Source organism: Vulpes lagopus, chromosome 1, assembly GCF_018345385.1.
Source record: "Vulpes lagopus strain Blue_001 chromosome 1, ASM1834538v1, whole genome shotgun sequence".
NCBI lineage: Eukaryota > Metazoa > Chordata > Mammalia > Carnivora > Canidae > Vulpes > Vulpes lagopus.
Window position 1 is genome coordinate 159,641,420 of NC_054824.1, and position 22,890 is coordinate 159,664,309.

The window sequence follows — 22,890 nt, forward strand, 5'->3', positions numbered from 1 at the left end:
TCAAACAAACAAATAAAAACTTTAAAAAGTTACTGGAAAAAAAAGTCACGGTTTGGGGTGGGGGGCTATCTAGCTTTGGGATTGTAAGCCTAATAAACTATCAACATAATGCTTTGTCTTCATGATCACGGACAACACAGTCCTTGAATATGGCAAAGTTCGGACAAGCATCTCATGGAAAGATAAATTTTATCTCTGGCCCTTGAAAATTTTGCTCTTGAAATGCTGCTGGCAAATAGAAACACATGCTCCAGCTTAGGTAGCATTTTAAACTTTCAAAGCAGTTTGACTTGTTTTTCCCCTTTCTTTGTCTCAAATTTACAATCATTCTCTTAGAATGAAAGGAGAGCAATCAATGGTGCACACACTGCTTTCCATGTAACAAACGCAGTCCTTCCCTGGCATCTTTACAAAAATTCTTTATTTTATTGTAACAAATGTATCTGGTTCTTTTTTATGAAGCTGCCTACACAGGGCTAGTCTATCTTGCACAAAACCCTTGAAATATTGGATGGCATCATCCATGTTGCTCATAGGCTTTTCCAGACTTATGATCCCCAGGCTGTTGGGACAATATGACATGGCCCAGTGACCCTCTCTAAACCCACCCCAGTGCCACTCAAAAGAAGGCACCGAGAGTGAAATCTGAAACTTCAGATGCACGCTGGCCAGATGCATCTGTAGAATTCTCAGCCTCCTGAGTTCTGAAGTACCTGCATTAGAAATGCAGACTGATAAGAAATTCGTTTTTCTGGCAGCTGTGTCTCCTCGTTCTCCCACACTGACTTGCCACCAACTAAAGATTTTTGGTTGGGCAACCTGGGTAGCTCAGGGGTTTAGAGCCGCCCTCAGTGCAGGGCGTGATCCTGGAGACCCAGGAGATGGAGTCCCACGTCAGGCTCCCTGCATGGAGCCTGCTTCCCCCTCTGCCTGTGTCTTTGCCTCCCTCCTCTCTCTCTCTCTCTCTGTGTGTGTCTCTCATGAATAAATAAATAAATAAAATATTTTTAATAAAAAATAAATAAGTAAATAAAAAATAAAAACCACCCCCTTCACATTGTTTCAACTGCTGCTATCAAGGAAAGGTCAATTACTGAATAATTATTAATTTTTCTTTTTTCATCAAATTTATATGTAACTAAATATTAGGACTTCTGACAAGCATGGAATAACATTCTTATGGTATTGGGCTGATGCAATTTCAGAGACAAACCCAGAATTGTGATGTTTTGTAATTGTGTCATTTTGGTCAAGTTACTTAACCTCTGTGAGTCTGGGTTTCCTGTGCTGTATAATGAGGATAAATGTATCTGTCTCAGTAAGAGCAGCACATGTACTAAAATTGGAAGGAGAAGAAAAGATTAGCCTGGCCCCTGCATGAGAATGGCATGCAAATTCCTGAAGTGTTCCATATTTGTTAAGCTAAGCTCATATGTATATTTATTAAAAATTGCAAAAAATGTCCCTGCATAAGAGTTTTCTAATTTATATTACCATTACTAATGTATGCAAGTGCCTGTTGCCCTCAGCCTCAACAATGACTGCAATAATTTTTACTTTTAAATAATTTTTAGGGATGAAAAATATCTCTGTACAATTGAAATTTGTATCTCTAATTATGAGATTGCACTTGTTTTTATATATTTAAGGGCCATTCATTACATTTTTTTATTGTTTGGCTTTTAAACCTATTTTGTTATCATGACCCATTAATTTGTAAAGAATAAGATATTTAATTATCCAAATGGCAAAAAAAAAAATCTTAAATGATACAACTGCACTAAAGATTTCCACCTAGTGTCTGACCATGAGATCAAACACATGTTTTCATTTAACATTTGGAAATCTGATAAAATACCATTTATCAAACCCAGACTGGATGCTAGTAGAGAGGGTGATTGGATGAGCTTCTACTGTGTTCCCTACCACATGCTCAACACAGTGAGTCCATATTTCATCTTTACAATAACCCTTCAAAATGGGTAGGATTGTTATCTCCAAATATAAGTGAGGAAAGTTGATCTCACAAAGGCTAAATAACTTACCTAGAACACACTTTGGAATTGAACTTGGGTCTTTCTGAGCACACAATTGGAACTTGAACTTGAGTCTTTCTGAGCACATAGCTAACTGAAGCACCTTCCACTATCCTATCTGTCCTCTGATTGTGGCATTTCTGTCCATTTCTTGGTCAACATAACATCTAAGATTTCCAATCAACCAATCACCTCAACCTGGTTAAAGGTTATATTCAAAATAGCAGTTCTCTTCACGGAGTTCTCCGTCATCTGACGGATGAAACTGGCTGCTAGTCAAACAAAGTGAAGCCTCACCTTGTTGGGTTTTCCCAGGATGGGAAATGACATGCACTTGCTCCAGGCAGAGGCCTCTCTTCTCTCAGCCTGTAGGTTATTGGAACGTGTCATGTTTTTGGAATGATAGTGCAGGGAGGAGCCAGAGGAGGCAGGTCCTGGCATGAAGCTTGCCCACCAGTTTAGATAAAGTTTAAGAGGTGGGTGGTAAATGGGTAGGAAAGCAGACTAGTCCCAAGAGTGTGGCAAAGTCAATGAACAAATCTTACACTTGTCAGCTCTAGTTTGGTCAGCGGTTGGAGCCCTAACAAAGTAGAGGAGTGCAGCAGTAGAGAGAGAGGTAAAGATGTGTGTGTGGAGAGGGAAGGAGGTACTTGGAAATGTCAACAGCTGGAATTCATTATCTTGGAAGTCTGATATTGATGGTAAAGCCCAGTCACTGCATAAGATGCAAGGGGCTGCCTGAGGAAGGGAGTCTGGCCAGAGCAAAACCAGGAAGCCCAGGGATTCTCAGTGAAGCCATATCATGATCTCTGGGGGTAGGGAGGTTAGAAATGCATTCAATACTGAAATATTTTTCATATATACATGCATTTTTTAAGTTTTTATTCATAGAGAGAGAGAGAGTGGAGAGGGGCAGAAGGAGAAGAAGAAAGAGAAGTAGACTCTTAGTTGAGCAGGGAGCCTGGTATCATGACCTGAGCCGAAGGCAGACACTTACCTGACTGAGCCACCCAGGCACCCCTACACATGCATTTAAAATAAAATATGCAGAAATTCCCTGGTAGCTCAGTGCTCTCAGTGGTTTAGCAACTGCCTTTGGCCCAGGGCATGATCCTGGAGTCCTGGGATCAAGTCCCACATCAGGTTCCCTGCATGGAGCCCTGCTTCTCCCTCTGCCTCTCTCTCTCTATCTCTCATGAATAAATAAATAAAATCTTTTAAAAAATAAATAAAACAAAATATGCTTGTGTTCATAATAGAAAATAATAAGTCTGAACAAAGTCTTTTTAGCTGGTGAGGATATATAGAAATTGAACTCTAGTTAAAAACTATTAGTTATCTTTTGCATAGTAGTGATTATCACAGGGGCTATGAAATTTTTATGTTAAACAAAGAGAGGATCAGTTTCAATATTGAGAAATCCTTGGAAAGCAAGAGAAAAACAGAAGGAGTCCAATTCTGGAAACAGGTCTCTTTGCCTCCTAGGGCCATGAGTTAGCTTAGAGCTTCTCTCCATTGGTTTACTTTGATTCAATAAATATTCGCTGAAAATGTATAAAACAACAAGCACCATATTGGGTTCTGTGGATACAACAATGAATATAATCATTCAGAAACTTATGATCTAATTGGGCAATAGAGGTAGGCTAACAGATAATCACAGTGAAATGTTAGAAACACTATGATAGAGGTATTCACAGGATAATTGGAGGGATCTCTAGCCTGGGCTAGAGGTTTTCCTAGAAGAATTGTTCATAAGCTGATTTTAAAGAGCAGTTGGTACTGGATCTAATGCAAATGGGTAGCCTGTAAGGGGTGGTGGACCATGGAGGTTACAAGCTTGGTCTCTGTACTTATGTTGGCTGTACTTAAGTGCCCTTAGGATGGCACTTCCATCTTGATTCAAGATGGTACCAGGGTACAAGGATGTACAAGATGGTACATCCATCAAGATTGTACTAGGCTACCTACCACATAGGGTTGTTTTAAGGATTAAGTAGGGCAATTATATATCACGCCTTAGCACAGAGCTCATAATAAATATAAATTATTAGTTAATTTTAAATATAGTATGATCTGATGGATCTGAAACTGTGGAGTGCTTTTCGTTCAGGTTCTTTCTATGCTTAGAAATTCCCTTCCAAGCTAGTTTTTTTGTGCCTTTACTTGTAGAATATTACATGAGTCAATGGGGTAATTTATTAAGGAACTGACAATTAAGTTAGAAATGTAGCAGTGCTGGTTTTCAAAGGAGTTAATATTTAACAAGAAGGTATCTCAGCCCAATCCAATATCTGCATTCATTCATTCATTCATTCATTCATTCATTCAATATTAGAGTTCCTATTATGGAAAATAGTTCCATAGGCACTATGGAACTAGGCATATAGTTCCATATAGCATAGTTCCTAGGCACTATGCTTTATGGAAACCTTACAAAGATGATTTATAGATAAATACTTTTCTGTTGGAACTCATAGTCTCATGAGAGAGACAGACATACGACCAAAGCATTACAACACCATATGATAAATGTGATCAGAAAGGCACGTACAAAATACCAGCTATGACATTACTTGGCTGTGCAATCCTTACTCAGTAGGCTGGAGAAAAGCATGATTAGAACTGGGTCTGAGGAAAAAAAAGCTGAGGGAAAGGAGGAAATACCAGTTGGAAAGAGACCAGGTAGAGGGTTTTGCAATAATCCAGACAAGGTTTGTAAATCTTGTTACCTTCTAGCAGACTATACGGTCAGACCCTATGAGGAGAGACCTGGACTGGAGGCTTATTTCTAAGAATCAGCAGTCTGAAGTCCAGTATTTGAAGCTACAGATATCAATGAGATAAGTCAAGAAGATAGTGTTGTACTGTAGTGTGTAAAGAGAGGAATCCAAGGGGGCAGGCTTGGACAATGTCAGAGGATAAGGAAGAGGAGTTTTCTAATTAAACTGAGAAGAAACCAGGAGAAGTATCCCAGAAACCAAGAGCAGAATTTTAGGAAATAGGATGTTACCAATGGGGTTGAATACCACAGAGAAGTCAAACAGGAAAGTAGTGAAAAGAAGTTACCAGATACAATTAAGATGTCAGAGGTAAGAATGTCAGAGTACTAGGGGTTCAAAAAGAATTGGGATTGCAGTGAGTTGAAGAAAGAAGGAAGTTTGGTCATGAGGAGCAGAGACAAGGATGAAGAAAAGAGACCTCTAATGAGAGAAAGGAGCCTGGTAAAGAAAGCCAAGCCTATGGGCACCTAAGCATTCCCCTGAAGAGAAACCTGCTCTCCAGATCAGAGCACTCCAGTGTCCTTCCATCTGCCTGCTCTAATCACACATCAGTTCCTCTCCTTCCTGACCCACTTGGCTTCACATTTTGGCTCCTACTTCTAGTGTCTCTGTACCTCTGCCTGTTTGCTTTGGGCTTGGTAACCAGGCCTCCTCAGCAGTGTGAACTCAGGCCTAAGCCCCCAGAACACCACTGGCAGTGCTAACAGTGACACATCATCACCTATGCATTCATCACACATATATTTGTTAAACCCCTAGTATGAGTCAGGCACTATTCTTAACATTGGAAGACGCTGATGTAGAAGAAAATCAAAGTTCTTGATCTTACTGGAATTTACATATAGTAGGGGAGATAAAGAATTAAGAAATGATGGGTAAGAGTCCCCAGAAACCTTCCCTTCAGAAAAGAACTTGAATCTACACACACTGATCCATATGTAGTTCAGTGTAAACTCTTAGAGCCGTTTTCCTAGCTGGTCTTGGGCCTTTGATGTGCCACCTAGGGTATAAGGTCTCACTGGTGTCATACCATGTCCTCAGGCATTCAGACCCCAAATGGTAGCCAGTAATCACAGTACTCTATCAGTCAAGTCACATTCTGATTCTTTTCTAACGGATTGTAAATGATGAACTAGTCTCTTCATTTGGTCCCATGGCCCTTTTCAGTGGCTTTCTCCCTCCATGCCCACATACCCACCTTATATTTTATTCCCAAAGTGCTAGGCTTTCTAATTAGTTACTAGATGTTACTCAATCAAGGATGCTATCAAATAAAAATGTGCCATTATTATATATACTAATTAAGAAAAAATACCCAAGATGAGGAATCTAATGAGAGACCCCCTACATAAAGCTGAGACACCAAAGGGCTCTACATTCACTACAGAACAAGAAATGAACTCACCACACAGGGAGAGACAGCAAAAAATCTTGCATGTTTCCATCTTGGCAGTGGTGAAGAAAGGATGAGAAACACCTCATCCAAGGAGTTAAACTACAAGCTGGGACTCATACAAGTGGTCCAAGTTTACATGACTAGAGTGGCCCAAATATTCTCAATCTGAGAATTTAATTTGAAGTGATATCAGGATGACTCCAGAAGCAAAAGTAAATCTAAATCTTTAGAACCAAAGTTCACAATGCCCATGTGATGGCCCTCTGAACCCTAGCAATAGTCAAACTTTGTATTTCTAATGCAACCCAAAGAGATACCAGGCATCTGGTAGACTTCATTGCATAGGGATTTGGCCTATGGTCTCTTTCTTGTGAGTTTGATTTATAAAGATAATATTTTATATATTGTGACCACTTCAAATTTACAGATAGAGGGGCATCTAGATGGCTCAGTTGGTTAAACATTTGGCTCTTGATTTTGGTTCAGGTCATGATCTCAGGTCATGAGCTCAAGCCCTGCATCGTCTCCATAGTTAGCCAAGAGTCTGCTTCTTCCTCTCCTTCCATCTCTGCCCCTCTCCCTGCTGGCATTCTCTCTTTCTCTCTCTCTCAAATAATCTTTTTTTAAAAAGTCTTAAAAAATTATATATGGAGGAGTTAGGGGCACCTGAGTGGCTCAGTCAGTTAAGTGTTTGCCTTCAGCTCAGGTCATAATCTTGGGGTCCTGAGATAGAGCCCCTTGTGGGGCACCTGTGCTCAGTGGGGGGTCTGCTTCTCCCTCTCCTTCTGTCTCTCTCCCGCTCATGCTCTCTCTCTCTCTCATAAATAAATAAATACATACATACATACATACATACATACATACATACAAACTTTATAGATGGAGAAATTAGGGTTTATATAGCACATTAACCATGGCATTGAGATACTATTTAGTGTTCCACAAAGTCATTTTTTCCCCTGAAAGATCAGAACCTGTCTGTGTCTGGCATCTTGGGCTCTTTCTGAAATGAGAAAGGGCTACATGGGATCATCCTGGCACCTACAGGTATGACTATAAGCTGCTGGGGAGAGGAGTCTGAATTATTGACACAACTTCCCTAGAGACTAATTCTGGGCTCCACATAGAAGTTTTGGATTCTGGCAAAGGTTTAGAAGAGGAACCATAAAAGCTATTGTAAAACAGAAACTAGGTGGAAAGGGTGAAATTCTAGTTTTCCTCCTAGAAGGAACCCCAGAGACCATCTAGACCAATTCTTTGGACCATCTGGCAGGGCTCCTATCTCATTAGACTTTGCATGGCTCAACCTTTTGTGTGACTCAGGTCTCTGTTCAAATGCTACCTCCTCAGAGAAGACCCTCTTGATTATATTATCTGTAATAGCCTGCCTACAATCTAGGATGTTTAATCCTTCCTTCTGCTTCTCTTAGTCATAGCAATTATCACTATCCAATACCATCTGAAATAATTGATTTTGAACTTGTTTTTTTTTCTGTCTTCTCCCATTAGAATATATGAACATTGTTCAATTTCATAAGCCCAGAGCCCAGCCCAAAATAGAAACTCAAAAATATTCATTGAATGACTGATCAGTGAATGAATCAATGAAGAAAATAAGGACAATGGCTGTAATTATTTCAATCTCAGAAAAATGAAATTCCATATCAGGTTTAAACTAGACTTTGAGTAATTTATTTTCATTAAAGATCTAGTTATAGCATTTATGTATCCTAGTCTTTAGCATAGCCTTATACAAGACTCTCAGCAAATGGTCTGCCAGATGAAAGAATTCACATTATATGTCCCTTAATGATGAGGTGCTTTAATTCTCTGGAAAAGAAATTCTCTCTTATCACCAGGGAACAATGATATATGTGACACTATTGACCAAAAAAAAAAAAAAAAAAAAAAGTTTGGGAAATACAAATAGATTTTAGATGATATGAAAAATTGAAAAAGATGAAAGAATTAAAGATTTAAAATAATAGTTGAAATATGATAAGTGGAAAACCATCAATACTGAGAATGGAATGCAGGAGTGCTTTTAAGGAAACAGCAGAGGTTCAAGATGTCATGGTCATCCATACTCTTCTGATCTCCTTTGTTAAAATTGCCTTCCAAGGGCTTTAAAACTAGGAGCACTTTATCCTTGGCTGGAGTGCCTGTGAATTGGCGCTTAGAATGAAGGATAAACCAAATGGCCTTCCCAACATTTTCAAGCCTTACGGTATTCTGAATTTGGACGCTGAAAAACTGCACATTCATCATTTCAGCAAACATTATGTAAAGTGCCTGCTTAATTCCAGGGACTAATCAAGATCCTTTTGATTACAAGTGACAAAAACTCAATTTATACCTTAAGAAAAAAAAAATGGAAGCACACTTGAAGGATCCTGGATTTTCTCCCAGAGCAACCAAACCACAAGAAGTGCAGGGATGTAGCAGACCTCAGGAACCATTAAAGCCCGGAACTTAATACAGTGTGGATTCTCCATCTCTTTTTTCCTGGCTCTTTTGCTTCTCCTGTTACAGACTATCTATTTCCATGTGGCAGAAAATCTGACTATGAACATCTTCCAATATTTACCTGTATAGCTTTCAACCACTATAGTTCCAAGCCCCAAAATCCAGAACCAGGCATCTGGCCCAACTTGGAAAGAAATCTTATCATCAAGCAATCAGTTATGACCAACTCCATATAAATGAAGGGGTAGGGAAAGAGAGACACAATTTTCAAAGATAGTGGGTGGGGCTGAGCAGGCAACACTATACATGCTCATTATGTCCTGGCTCTGTATTAAACACTGGTTAGCCACTGGTGAGATGAAGATGACTAAACCTTAATACCTGTAAAAGTTGGTGTCATCAACTGCTGCATGACACAAAAATGCTGTCAGTGATCTCCTCAGAGTCTGACTGAAGTGCTGCATCTGGGAGCAGCTGAAACTGACATCTCTTTGACAAGGCCGCCCCCCTTTTCTTTGTAAAAGGCACATGCTGTCTTCAGAGTTCAGAACATTGACCTGTCACTTAACAGTGACAGGGAGCCAAAGGCAATAGTTGAGGAACTGGTTTGTCAACTCTTGGGAAAAGAGGTCAATAAGATAGTACTGGGGATGGCCAGGATGAAGTAGGAAATAAGCAGAGTAGACGGACAAAGGAGAGAAGAGAAAAAATAGGAGAAGGTGTTGTTAGTGGAGTTAATGAAAAATTAATGCAAACTGAATTTGAAACCTCCTTCCTCACAGCTCTCCATGTCTTCCTCCATTTGGGAATGACAAAAATGGACTCTCCCAAAAAATTCTGAGAGGGTAAAGCTCTTGATCTGGGACTCTCTAATCACAGACTGTCCCTTCTGTTTTGAGGTTGTATCTGCCCAGCATTTCCTCCAGAGAAGTACCTGGTGGGAGAGGGCAAGTGAGACTGAATGAGCTCTTCATGCCCCAGCTTCGTTTCCATGACAACTGTTCCTCAAGCATTGCCTTTGGGCCCTTCTAACTTATACTTTCCCAAGGAGAAATTTGCATGTTTGGGAAAGGGATGGAGTTGGCTTATGGTCACATAGCTGGGCTTTTCAGAGATTTTCCAAAGGGCTGACATTTCTTTTAGAGATATTTCTGTGTACAATGCTTGAAGTGATATTCCTTCCTGATGACTTGAAATAAAAAATCATCACTTTTCCCTATAGAAAATGGCCACAGCCTGTTGTGCCTGACCAGCTCAGTCCAAAGTGCATGTGACTCTTGATCTCAGGGTTGTGAGTTCAAGTCCCACGTTGAGTGTAGAGAATACTAAAAAAATAAAAATTAAAATTAAGTAAATTAAAAGAAAAAAAAGAAAAAAACAAAATGGCACCGGCCCAGTAACTCCCAAGTAGGGAGTTACTCCCAAATAACAGCATCACAGGCTACAGTGTGCCTAGTCACTTGTTATTCAAATGAGAAAGTTAAGTAATGAATTGGTAAGAACTGGTTCAGCCAGATGACCCATGTTGGGAACCATGTCTCATCTCCCTGGACTAGAGTGGCTATCTAGAACTGGACCATTTCAGGGAAAGGAGTGTCTTACAATTTCCTACAAGTCAAAAATGCCTGTTGCAAGAGTCATGGATGAGATGGAGGTGTTCAGGGAGATGAAGATGATAAACACCCACATTGTAAAAGTATCAGTGACTGACTGACTCTGAGCGACTCCATTAGGCATGAAGAGGAAACCATACTTAGCATCTCTCTATAGCTCACCCGCATAGTGCCTGGCACAGAGCAGGTGCTTATAAGTTTTGGTTGATGACAAAATAAAAGTAACATTTGATTATTTGAGAGCCTATTTTAGGAGCTATGCATAATCTGGGGCTTCCTAAAGGTGTAAGATTAGCCTTCTAGGAATGAAAGAAAGCTTTCTCTTTACTTTTTGACTATCCCTCATTTAACTCTGATTTGATTTTTCTTAATTTTGCTCCTTGTTAACTGAGAATTTGATTCCAAAAAAAAACTGGCTCCAAGTGAAATAATAGAGACAAGGAGAAGTAATTCATTCTGGGATCCAGAAACTGAGCATAGGATAGGGATTCCTGGGGATTCCCAGCAAAGCTCAGAATTGAAACAAAGGGAAATGTCTTGCAGAGTTATCTTCACTGAGAAGTCACATGATCACCACTAGGCCAAAACAGTCTAGTCAACATGAATTTCTCTGTACATTCCTTCCAATTTGTAAATCCCCTAGACCTTTTATAATTGAAAACTGGGGTTTTTCAAAAAGCAAGACCTCTTGTGTATACATGGGAATTGTTGGGGTTAGCTGGCTTAAAATTGCAAAACAACAAGAAAAAGATAAGCAATGAGAATTACATTATGTTTGTGATTGAGAAACAACTACATGGGATATGTTTGTAGCTTAGTGGTTGAAAGCAGAGTCTCTGATGGTGGCCTGGCTGGGTTTGTACCCTGCCCTTACTGCTGCCATATGGCTTTGGACAAGCTGTTGTGAGATTGACATGCATTATATTAAAAAAAAAAATGTCCCAGATTTGCCTGGCACATCATAAGCAGTCAACAATCAACTAATCTTACTATTCTTATTTAAAAATGCTTTATAAGTCACAACTCTAATGAGGCCATTTTCCTGCTTAAAATATGTCAATGGTTCCTTGTTATTCCCCTAGCTAAACTGCAAGTTCTTTAGCATATCCTACATTCCAGAACATTCCAAGGCTGGTCTCCACTTACTCATCTCCTGCCACTCCTCCCTGATGAAATCCTAAGCTGTAGCTTTACTTAGAGCTCCTCAAAGTTTCTTCTTCTCTTACATCTCTATATGTGTTCTCTTCTTCTTGAGATACTATTTCCCCACTCGTTTGTCTGGATAATATCTAATTGTCCCTAAATTAGCCCAGATATCACCTTTTCCAGGAAGTGTCCCCTAACATGACTAGGGTAGATTAGGAACCCCTCCACAAGTCCTTATATATCCATGTTCTACTGCATCATGTTTCTTAATATACTATTGGCATTCTTTCCTTCTCTTTCTCCCCCATGGACTATATGCTCCTTAGGGGGAAGAAATGATATCTTTTTCCTCAAGGTATCTCCAGCATATAACACAGAGAAGGTATTCCAAAAAATGCCTTCTGTCTTTAGAATAGAGGAGGCTTAAACATGAAATAACCTAGGAAGATCAGTAAAAATAAAGAGCTGAAGACAGAAATAGAGGGGAAAAAATCTGGAATTCTCTTACCTCTCACCTCATTTCTATACCTTCATACTTGAGGGCCTGGGATTCTTCTTTATCATTTTCCATTCTCAGGTTTCCTTTAAGAGAAGGTCAGGAGTCACATTCTCTGGTGACCTGGGTCTTTGAGACTGTTACCTGATCCTGCTTTATTTCCTGTGAGCAACCACAGCACCAGCTCTGATCCTCAACTGGAAATTCTGAGCAGTCACAGTTTCAGGTCTTTTTAAGCTGATTATGGTTCTTAGAGGTAAGGGATCTAAGGCTTTTCATAATCTAGACAATGCAGGGCCTGTCTTTTAAACTAGCCAGTACTGGATAAGTAATAACTAATTGCCTTTACATTTTCTAAGAATGCTGGGGGGGGGGGGCACAATTAATCCTTTAAATGTTCTTGTGGTTAGAAATGCCATCCTGTTGCACACTGATCAGGAAAGTGATAGCTCAAGGTCATTCAGCAGAACCAGGAGGTCAGACCAGCTCTAGCCAAAGGAAAACTAGGCTCATGTAACTCAAGTCAGTCTATTTTTCCCTTTGGCTTTTTTCATTCTGGACATAGGCATGGAATTAAAACAGGAGCAGAGGGCAAGCTAACGATGAGAAAATCATGTATTTGAACAAGAGTTAAAAATAAAGAAAAGATAAGTAGCATTTATGAAATCCATATGAATCTGTTCCAGCAATCTGAAAGGCCTTAGCAAAAGCAAATGCCCTGAATTACCCAAGGGAATTTCTGTGCTATGTTCTTTTCTTTGGCATGAAACCCCCCAAGGATCCAGGGTAACAGTTAGGAAAAGAGATAGAAGAGGAAAAACATTTGTAATGAGTCAGGGGTTTGATTTTTCTACCATTTAGTAAAGATTTCATTTTGAGATGAATTGCTTATAAGCTTCTAAAATACCTTTCTTAGGATGTTTGATCATGACAAGTGGGAGAGACTCTAGAATATTTCAATCTCAAGTGCAAATAGACCCAAAGCTTTTCACCTCTCTCAGCAGTAGCAGTAGAATGGTCAGGGAATGGGTCAAAGTTAATGAGGTCTTTTTGGTCCAGAGATCATGTATCACCTATCACTAGAGCTCTAATACCTACTATAATATCTGTCATTTAGTAGATGCTCACCAAGTTTGGCTGAAAAATTTGTAAATTCATGACATGTCCAGTGAAGGAATCATGATCTCTTAGTTTTCATTCACAAAGGAAAAAAAAAAGCCCTGATTTGTAGCACTTGCCAATTGCTATGGTGTAACTACTCCAAGCATGGGCATTTTAAAGCTTTGACAACAAGCTCACCAATTTTCTAAAAATTTAATAATCAGCCCTCGTTACCAGTAGGAGTTGACTCCAATACATTTGGGGCAGTACATCCTTGGCTCTCTGTACATACAGGCAGGGCAGTACTGAGTGTTTTCAATATATTGAGCTCTCTGAGGGAAAAAGGGGATCATGGATAAAGTTGGAGGTGGCTTGAAAACAGACACTATGCAATATGAAGAGACCTCTTGCAGAGAAAAGTGCATCAGTGGTGTCCTGTGGAAACTGCCAAAAACCAGAAGAGTTTTGTGTCTCTAGTCTACCATGAAAAATGGAAGAAATGCTGATAGACCCCTCCTCTACACACTGCATGCCTCTTCCTCTAAGCAAAGGGGAAAGAAATCTCTTCAATATGACTAAGGTTCATGTGAACAGGTAAGAAACCTTAATCCAGGTACGAACATGCTCAAATCAAGGTTACCAAGTCAAGGTGTCTTCGTATTGTGGAGATTAGACCAAAGATGGTTATTTCTTATTACCTAAACACTGTATCAATACCAAGAATACTTTTCATGCGTATTTGGTAATAAATATTCTTTGTTGAGACAACTAGATCACTGTTTCCATTCTCCTACAATTCACATCATTCATATAGTTTTTGCTAGAAGTTTATCCATTTCTTATGTTGCTAAATAAATAGGATTTCTTGCTTGTGAGTGCTTAGGATGAGTGTTCTGTGACGTATATTTATTAGAGAAACACATATTCAGCCAATGTGACTCCTTTCAGCCCAGTACATCCTCTCCACCATTCATTGGATGGATCTGGATCTTGACACAGGGGTTTGGTTATGGAGTGCAGAAATGGACCTGAGCTCAGGTTCTACCTGAAGCAGATGTACTTCCTCCCCAGCTTTGCTCTGTCTGAGAGGTGGGATCCTTGGATAGGGTGGGGAAAGGTGAGAGCCAAGCCAGCAGGGCTCATTTAAGACACACATCTCCCCTACCACACAAATAGGCATAATATAAAAGACAGGTCTCATGTCAACTATACTTCAACTAAAAAAAACAAACAAACAAAAACAGATCTGAGCCTATTCTATTTTTAGATTTACTTCTACATCACGCATCTCAAACTACTGTTTGCGTGTCACTTGATCCCTGGAGATCTATTCTTGGTTTTCCTAGACTTCACTTTGCTAATTATTCTCTTCCTTTTTTCCCTAAGCTAATTTTTTTTTTTTTGAAATTACCCTACCATGTGGCTCCTCTCAGTTTAGCATAAGACATAACAGAAGAATCTGAGAAGTCAAGCAGTCTGGGTTTGCCCCTTGACATTTCACTTGCTGGCTGTGTGGCTTTGGGAAAGTAACTTGAACTCTCTAAGCCTCCAAACAAGGTCACCATGAGTCCCTTTCTTATAAGTGTTATAAAGAGAAAATAAGAACACACATGCCTAATTCCTAGCAAATATCTCTGTGGTAAATACTTAAATACTTTAGCTCTTCTTAACATTATTTCAATCATTGATATTATTGTTCTCATTAGTAGAAGTGGAGTTTTCATGGCACTACATTGCCTTGAGTGTGTTGGGTGATGCCCATACCCCAACCTCAGCCTGAATCTACCTTCAGAGATTCCCATGGCCCAGGTTCCTGAGCTCGTGGAACTGATGCCAAACATACCTCTAAGCACAGAACCCTGTGATAATTTGCCCCTTGAGATGTCCCGCAACTTTATTTTGGATAAGAATATCCTTAATGATTCTTTTATTTTGTTTGCCATGTGCTCTGTTATTGCTGATATGAAAGTATGTCTAGAAAATATATGCTTTTTCTTCAATTCGCATTTGATAAACACTGACATTTTAGCCTTTAAAATGAATAATGGCCATTGTAACAATGACAATAATGAAATGGTTTTATTATTTGTTTCCCTTCTAAGAAGCTGAAACAGGGATAGGCAAGATGGCTTCTTGTACCTCTTGTAATTAAAGGAGTCTACAGTTCTGCTTGAAAGCCCCACTTTTTTTTTTTTTTTTTTTTTTTTTTTTTTTTTACTTTCCTCAATTCATTCTGGGGAAATAGCCAAGCTCCTGAAATAGGACAGATTCCACCTGGATATTTCAGGTCTAGATGCCCTTGAATGCTGCCACCAGACTCATCTGTCAGGATCAAAGGTTTGAGCTTACCTTCAAGATCAAAAATGCCTTTGAATTTTCCAAGTACATGAAAAGAGATTCCATGCATGCAGTCATGTGCAACCCTGTATGTCAGAGGATGAAACCATACTTTCTAGGTACTCTGACAACAGACTATAGAGGCATTTGAGAAACTGGAGAAGGCGGGAAACAGCCAGGAAGAAAGGCTAGGAGGAGTACTTGAGGTTTTCTAATGACAGGAAAGGCCACTGCGTAGGTTACCAGCAATTCCTGATGGCACCAGCACTCTTCCATTCCCATCTATCCATGGCCTATCTTCTTCCTGCCCCACCCCTACCCCTTCCTCTGTCTTGTTCCTTCCCTAATCTCCCAAAGTTTTGTTCTCTTCAGTTTCAAATGGAGGAAGGACTACATTTGGCAAAGGGTTCCCACAAATTTGGCATGTCTATGGTTCAGTTCCCTCTGATACTTCTTTTTCATGTGTTGGAATCTGCCGGTTGCTATAAGAGCTGCTCAGAGCTGGCCCAGTATTCTCACTGTCAGGTCATGAGTCCTCTACACATTCCTTGAGCAGCGAACGTGTATTTTTCAGAATCAAACTAGATTTTGTGATACAATCTTAAGGATTATGAGCTGGAAATGGAAAGGGGGAGATCCAAGAGATGGAAGATTCTCAGAGGTCATCATGCCCAATGCCAGAAACCATGGCCTAATTTACAGTGTTCCCTACAGAGAGTTGCCTGGCCTTCAGTCAAACACCAGGTGATAGAGATTGCCTCTTCAGAACAAAAAGGAATATCTGGGAAACAGAGCTAAGAAGGAGACTCACTCTTGTAATATATAGGTTTGAATTCCATCCTGTTGCATTTATTATCTATTCAAAAAAGTAAATTCAATATTCAAAAATGCCTTCAGTGTGCAGAAACTCATCACCCCACAATGTAGACCATTCCATTTTGGATGGTTGGAACAAATGGAAAGTTGTCCCTCCTGCTGAGCTGACATTGTCTCCCTGTGGCTTCTGCTCTTTTACTTTTTTTTTTTTTAATTTTTATTTATTATTTATGATAGTCACAGAGAGAGAGAGAGAGAGAGGCAGAGACACAGGCAGAGGGAGAAGCAGGCTCCCCACCGGGAGCCCGACATGGGATTCGATCCCGGGTTTCCAGGATCGCGCCCTGGGCCAAAGGCAGGCACCAAACCGCTGCACCACCCAGGGACCCGGCTTCTGCTCTTTTAAACCATCCCTCCCAGTAAGTAGGAGAAAACCAGTCCTCCCCTCTCTAGTATCAATTTTTTTTCCAGATATTTGAAGATAATCATTTTATTTTCCTTCAGTCATTTCTTCTTGAGTGACAGAAAGGTCATTTGCTGTGTCAGGTCTCTCAGCTTAAAGAACTACAGGAAAAGAGAACTAATTTTAGTGTTTGTCAAAAAAAGGAACTAGTCCCAAGGATGAGTTTCCCTTGTGCTATGTTGCCAAATCTGGCCTTCACTGCTCAATTGAAGATGGAGATTGGTAGAGCCAGATTTCACTCCAAAATGAAGAAGTTGTTCTGGCTTTAACTTTGTAGCATGGAGGAAGGGAAAGGGGCCTCCCCTTGACCATGGACCCCTGAGCTCCCTAGCAGCCTTGGAAAACCTTCACAAGCTTCCCCAAGAGATTGTAACATATTTTCTGCTGGGGCCTATTTCTATATTACAGAAGTTTTGCACAGGCTTTTACCTAGAGGTTTATAGAGTGAATACAATCAGGGGACTAAATTTAGAGGCCCTGCTTTTGGATTGGATTGGTCTCGGGCTTTGTGCCCAATGCCTTTCTTGATCTTTATTACATTTCAGTAAGTATTGCCTCCCCTCCTCCCTCTCCCCAGTTGCAGGAAGCACCAGAATACATACCTGCCCTCAATAAGCATGTATTCATCCTCAAGAAGTGAGAATACAAAACTGATTAGATGGTGGCAGAGGGTAACCAGTGACCAGGGGCAGCATGAAGGACCATGGCGTCCTTCTGTAGCAAGCGCACATATGGGAACCTTTCTCCTTCTCAAAAAGAGAAACCTGATGACCTATTAGGAGATGACCTTACAGGTATGTGTCCAGAGGTAGCTGTCCACCCACCCAAATATCTTGATTCCCCTTATGACCAAGGATTCATATTTGGGACCAACTAACCAGAGTAGGATATCCCTGCCAGGGATATCTTCAGTCCAGAGTGATGCTCATCCCTACAAGATGGCAAGACCAAGATACCTTGCTTAGCCAGCTTGTGGCACTCCTCATCCCTTCATCATGGTGAAGGCTCTCCAGAAGGCTAGTCTCAGACCTGTAATCATGGGAGGAATTATGTATCTAGAGAGACATCAAACTGGATAGTGAAGCTTGCTATATGAACTCACATTCTTTTGTCTCAGGCATGTTCTCATTCATCTGTCCACTTAGGACCAGCTCACACATTGAGCAGGCACCTCTTGTTTGCTTGACTCAACTAATTCTCCCTTGGTTTAAGCTGGTGCACATCAAATATATTTTCACCTCAATATTTACTGCTACCAAAACGGGATTAGTCAGTGAACATTTCCTGCCTCTCATTGTTCTCTCAGAGTATAGGAATCAAGCCTTCTCCTTGCATTTAGCATTGCAAGGAGAGGATGGGCATGCAAAAAAAATTTAAATATTTTAAATGAATAGATATTTCATGGTTATTTACTCAGGCTTGGTGCTGCACTTGGCTCTGGGAAATCAAAGTGAATCAGATGCTCATGTCTTCATGTTAAGAGATGAAGGCAGACAAGTCAGGGAGACATAGAGCAACCAGCAGGATAAGAGATGGAGCTGGGACAGACCAGAGGGTAGGCATCTCATCCAGCCTGGGCCAGGGTGCCACCGGGAAAGAGAATCAGGAACCAACCAGGGGAGATGACAGCCTAAGGCTTGAGCAGACGTGAGCTGACCCAGAAGCAAAGCAGTGTGTGAAGGCAGAAAGAGGAGGTTCAGTAGCCTGTGTAAATTCTGGAAGGTAAGAGAGCATGGGTTAGAACATGATAGAGCATGGGTTAGAACTAAATAGTGAGTCCTTGTACCCCAGAATATTTTCATATAGCTGGAAAGTTCTGAAGGCTCAATCATCAGCTTTCACTTCATTTACTAATGGCGATTAATACCAATTAGTATTCATATTCAGCCTTGGTTTAATGAAAACCCTCTATTCTGATCTGTGAAAAGAAAGCTTAAAATGTGTTGAGGTCAGGAAAAGCAATAGCCCGGTCTCTATCCCCTCCCCTCCAGCTCTGGTACAAAAACAAAGGCCACTAGCAAGTGTCAATCATGCTGGAATGTGCTGGCGCAGCTCAGGAGCTTGGGGCATTCTCTCCTCTCTCTCTCACACACTCTCTCTCTCTCTCTCTCTCTCCTCTTTTGGTCTGGTGAGCTTGCAAACTGTCTGCATTCTCGAGATCCATCCCTGTCAGGTCTCATACAGGACTCCCTGCTTAACCAGGCACGCACACACCATTGCTTTCATGCAGACTTCCTTCTCCCTGCTCCACCCCGCCCCCCCATTCCCACTTCTCCACCCACACTTGCCCTGGGGCCCTTAAATCTGTGACAGCTCTCAGGAGACAGAGAATCTGCAAGAGGGGAGCATGATCTCTTGTGGGAGGACCTAAATGTGGGGTAGGTTGCAGGATGTGATTTGTAGATCTTTTCCATAGGATCCAGAAGAAAGTGGACTGGTTCATTGTCTGGGGCAAATCCTTAAGAATCACAAAAGAAGGAAAGGACCTTCAGATCCTTGGTTCCAAAATAAAAGTAACTAACATTCTTAGATACTCAAATGAAAATTTGACATGAATTATCTCATTGAATCCAAACAATAATCTTATGAGGCATTTATTATTGTTATCCCTCTCTGTGCCTGAATTTACTCATCTGTAAATGGGGGATAAAACTTACCCCATAGTCTTGTAAGTATTTAAATAAATAGTAAGTACACTAGAACTATGCCTGGCACAGTGTAAGCTCTCAGAAAATGTTAATAGTTGACCCTTGAACAACACAGATTTGAACTGCGCGGGTCCATCCATACATGGATTTTTTACAGTACCATACTGTGAATGTATTTTCTCTTCCTTATGCTTTTCTTAATAACATTTTCTTTTCTCTAGTTTCCTTTATTGTGAGGATACAGTATGTAATACATATAGCATACAAAATATGTGTTAATTGTTTATGTTATCAGTAAGGCTTCCAGTTAGCAGTAGTCTATTGATAGTTAAGTTTGGGGAGTTATACATAGATTTTCAACTGTATGGGAAGTCAATAGTCCTAATCCCTGCATTGTTCAAGAGTCAACTGTATTTTTTATTGTGAGGAATCTGGGGTACAGAGGTTAAGTAATTTGACCAGGAATACACAACCAATAAATAGAAGCCAAGATTCAAACCCAGGCAGCCTGACCTCCTAACGGTAGCACTATCCACCCAGCCTCTCTGCTCTGCAGAAGAATGAAGTAGTGGAAAGGAATCGGTGATTTTGGGGTTGCTAGAGAGAAGCCAGAGAATCCCTTTTGTTTGAATAAACCAGTGAGTCCCAGAACAGCATCATTGGCATTTCCCAGGAACTTATTAGAAAGGCATATTATCAGGCCCCATTGCAGTTCTCCTGAAGCTGAAACGAAACCCAGCATAGTGTTTTCAGTAGCCCTCTAGGTGATTTCAAGGTGCACTAAAATCCCAGGAGCATGGGCCCAGGCTCTCAGCTCTCATTATTTCTTAGCTACCCTGTGCTTAGGCTCCATAGATAAATATGGCTTGCAAGATGTTCTTCAACTCCTCTCTCACCCAACTTGGGGATGGAGGTTTAGAAAAGGCCTAGGGGAAGGCCTCATGGCAGCCCATCAATCTTTTATTTGGGAGAAGATGGCAATGGGACTTTCTGGGGTCTCACCTTCTTCACTGTTCCTCTGAAGAAACAAGCATCTGAAAATGGAATTAATTTGGCCTCACAGCCACATCACGTGGAGTCCTCAGTTTTTGAAAACACGAGGTCACAGGTAGAGAAAATAGACTTGGTATCTGATTCTGGTGGTGGTTTTTGGTTTTCCCCCCAAAATAGAAAAGTAGAGTTGAAGGAGCCAGAAAAGCTGAAAAGCAATCAAATGAATTTTGCCCTGTAAGAGTGTATCTGTGAGGTGTGGGGTGGGCAGAGGTACATCTCAGGCCACTGTAGCCTTAAAAGCTCTGTGAGGCAGGAGATTTTACAGTGTCACAGAGCAATTCTGAGGTTTCATAAAAGCAGTTACATAAGCAACACAATTTCCCCAAGGATCAGGGAAGGGGAAAGGATGGCCCATGGGTAGGGATGGGGAACGGGGGTAAATAACATACTTCAGCAATGTAATGTTCTTTAATGCCTTCTACCCGGTTCAGTGCATGACACACAGCTATCCAGTGATGGAGCTGGGACGAGGACTCTGGCTCTGCTGGGATAGAGCAGGCCTCATGATGGAATGCTGCCTCTTTGTCAGGGGTTATGTCTATGGCATGAGAGAAAGAAAAGAGGAAGAGCAGAGAGAATATTGTCAGAAACACAAGGTTCTCGGCTGATTCTGGAGCCAGATTCACTCAGCCAAATTCTGCTTTATCAGTCTTCTGGGCTGGAGGGTGACACCCTCAGCCTGTTTATCAGACCCGAGCAGCAGTGACACAGGCATCCCCTTGCCAGGGAGCAGCCTGATGGAGGTATCCAAGCCCAGCCCTCCAGAGCTGTGTTGCGTAGACCCACGGAGACCAGAGCTCCAGAAGATACCAGCAGAACTTCCCTGGCCATGGGGGGTTTGCCTCAGGTCCTACCTGTTTCTCTGCTCAGTAGGAAATGAGCTTGGAGCAGGCATCCTGGCTTGAGAGAGGGGTATGTTGCTCCCTGAGGCCTCTTTCAGCTGAGGAGGCTGAGTTGACAGGTGTAACAAGGTTTTCCCCCAGTGCCCACCCTTCCCTAGCAGGCAAGCTGAGGTTTCTCACTCTTACATCTTTCCTCCTGGGCATTTCCATAGGGAGAGAAGACTACCTTCCAGATTTCTCTGGGGAAAGGAAATAAAAAGCCGACAGATGTCTCCCTCGGAGGTTGGGAGCACGTGCCAGGGTTCCCAGGAAATTGCCAGCTCACCCTGGCTGACAAATAGCCTTTCCTGACAAGTAGCCAATTGACTTTCAAAACAACAGTGCCACTGACTAAGAGTAGATTGCCTCTTTTTAAGGAGTACAAGGTATTTGGTAGGTGGGATCAGATCTTCTCCCCTCTGCAGATGCGGGAATATGGAGAGCAAGTGAGGACTCTCATTCCCATTTTACAGAACAGGAGAATTGGGTCACCCCTTCACAGGGAGGTGACTTACTTATACAACTAGGTATATATATGTATACAACTATACAGCAGCTTGAGGTGGGCACAGGACCTGTAGTTACTGTTGATGCTTCTGCATGTGGGAACACCTACCATGGGTCAAATCCACTGTTGGGCAGGGCTCAGACTTGCAACTCCTGGCTTCTGAACAGTGTGTGTTTTGTTTCCTTGTCTGAAGCCAACTTTAAACTTAAATGTATGTAAGGGAAGAAATCATGTTTTCCCCTATTGGACAATATAAAAAACCTGGCAAGAATACAAAGAACCCTTGTTCCCTGGACCAGGATCTGAAGAAAGACTCCATATCCAAGAAAGGATTCTGGAATACACTGTCTCTTTTATTGAGGTTGACACAGCCCCCTGGAGAGCTGCAAGAACAGACTAATAAAAGCTGAGGGCTTCACACAACCAGTGGCTTCATCCTTCCACCTAAACCATTCCAGATCAATTAGCCTGAAATCTGTCTGTTCTTAAACCCTCTCTCCCACCTCCTCACAGAAGATGTTTTCCCCAGCCCCCAGTTCCTGGAAGTTTCTGCCTTTAATTCTTGTGAGCTTACCTTTTACCTGGATGTTGAAGAAGATCCGTGTGAGAAGCAGGCTGTCAGCTTTTCTTTGCAATCAGGCTGAGTCCGGATTTCGAGCCCACACTTGAAAGGACCCTTAGTAAACCCCAAAACTGCATGATTTATGTCCTGGAGATAAACCAGTGAGCAAGACAATAATCCCTGCTCTTAGAGAGCCTACCTATATTCTAATAAATAAAAATAAATAAAATACAAATTTTAAATATGGCATTTTAGAAAGTGATAATTGCTTTGGAAAAAAGCAAAACACGAGTAGGAGATAACCAAGATGGCTGATAGAAACATGAGGTCCCAAAGGGACCCAAATCCAGGGTAGGTCACTGGGTAGGTTTGTCTTCTGACTCAAACACCACTGCTCCCCTCATACCTAGCTCTTACACTTTGACCAAGAGCTCCTTCTAAAGTCTGCCTCTCTTCTTTTGATCCTTCTATTCCTCTCACTTCCTCCACCATCAAAAACTGTGCCTCTTTCTCTGTCCGGCAGATTCTCCCGATTTTTGAGGTCCAGCTCAAGCCAAGCCTTTTCATGGCTCCCTTGAGGTATAC

General features: G+C 41.2%; 1 protein-coding gene and 1 pseudogene across 1 annotated transcript in view; both read left to right on the forward strand.

The window, feature by feature from the left end:
- The first annotated feature begins 1,318 nt into the window (after nt 1-1,318).
- On the forward strand, nt 1,319-1,418 carry LOC121475101 (annotated as a pseudogene).
- Nucleotides 1,419-17,356: 15,938 nt separating this feature from the next.
- Nucleotides 17,357-22,890, forward strand: part of SUCO (SUN domain containing ossification factor) — a 125,386-nt gene continuing 119,852 nt past the window's right edge. The window contains exons 1-3 of the mRNA XM_041749647.1: nt 17,357-17,447; nt 22,257-22,360; nt 22,829-22,884. Of these exons, the coding sequence (XP_041605581.1) occupies nt 17,357-17,447; nt 22,257-22,360; nt 22,829-22,884 (251 nt within the window). The remainder of the gene's footprint in view (nt 17,448-22,256; nt 22,361-22,828; nt 22,885-22,890) is intronic.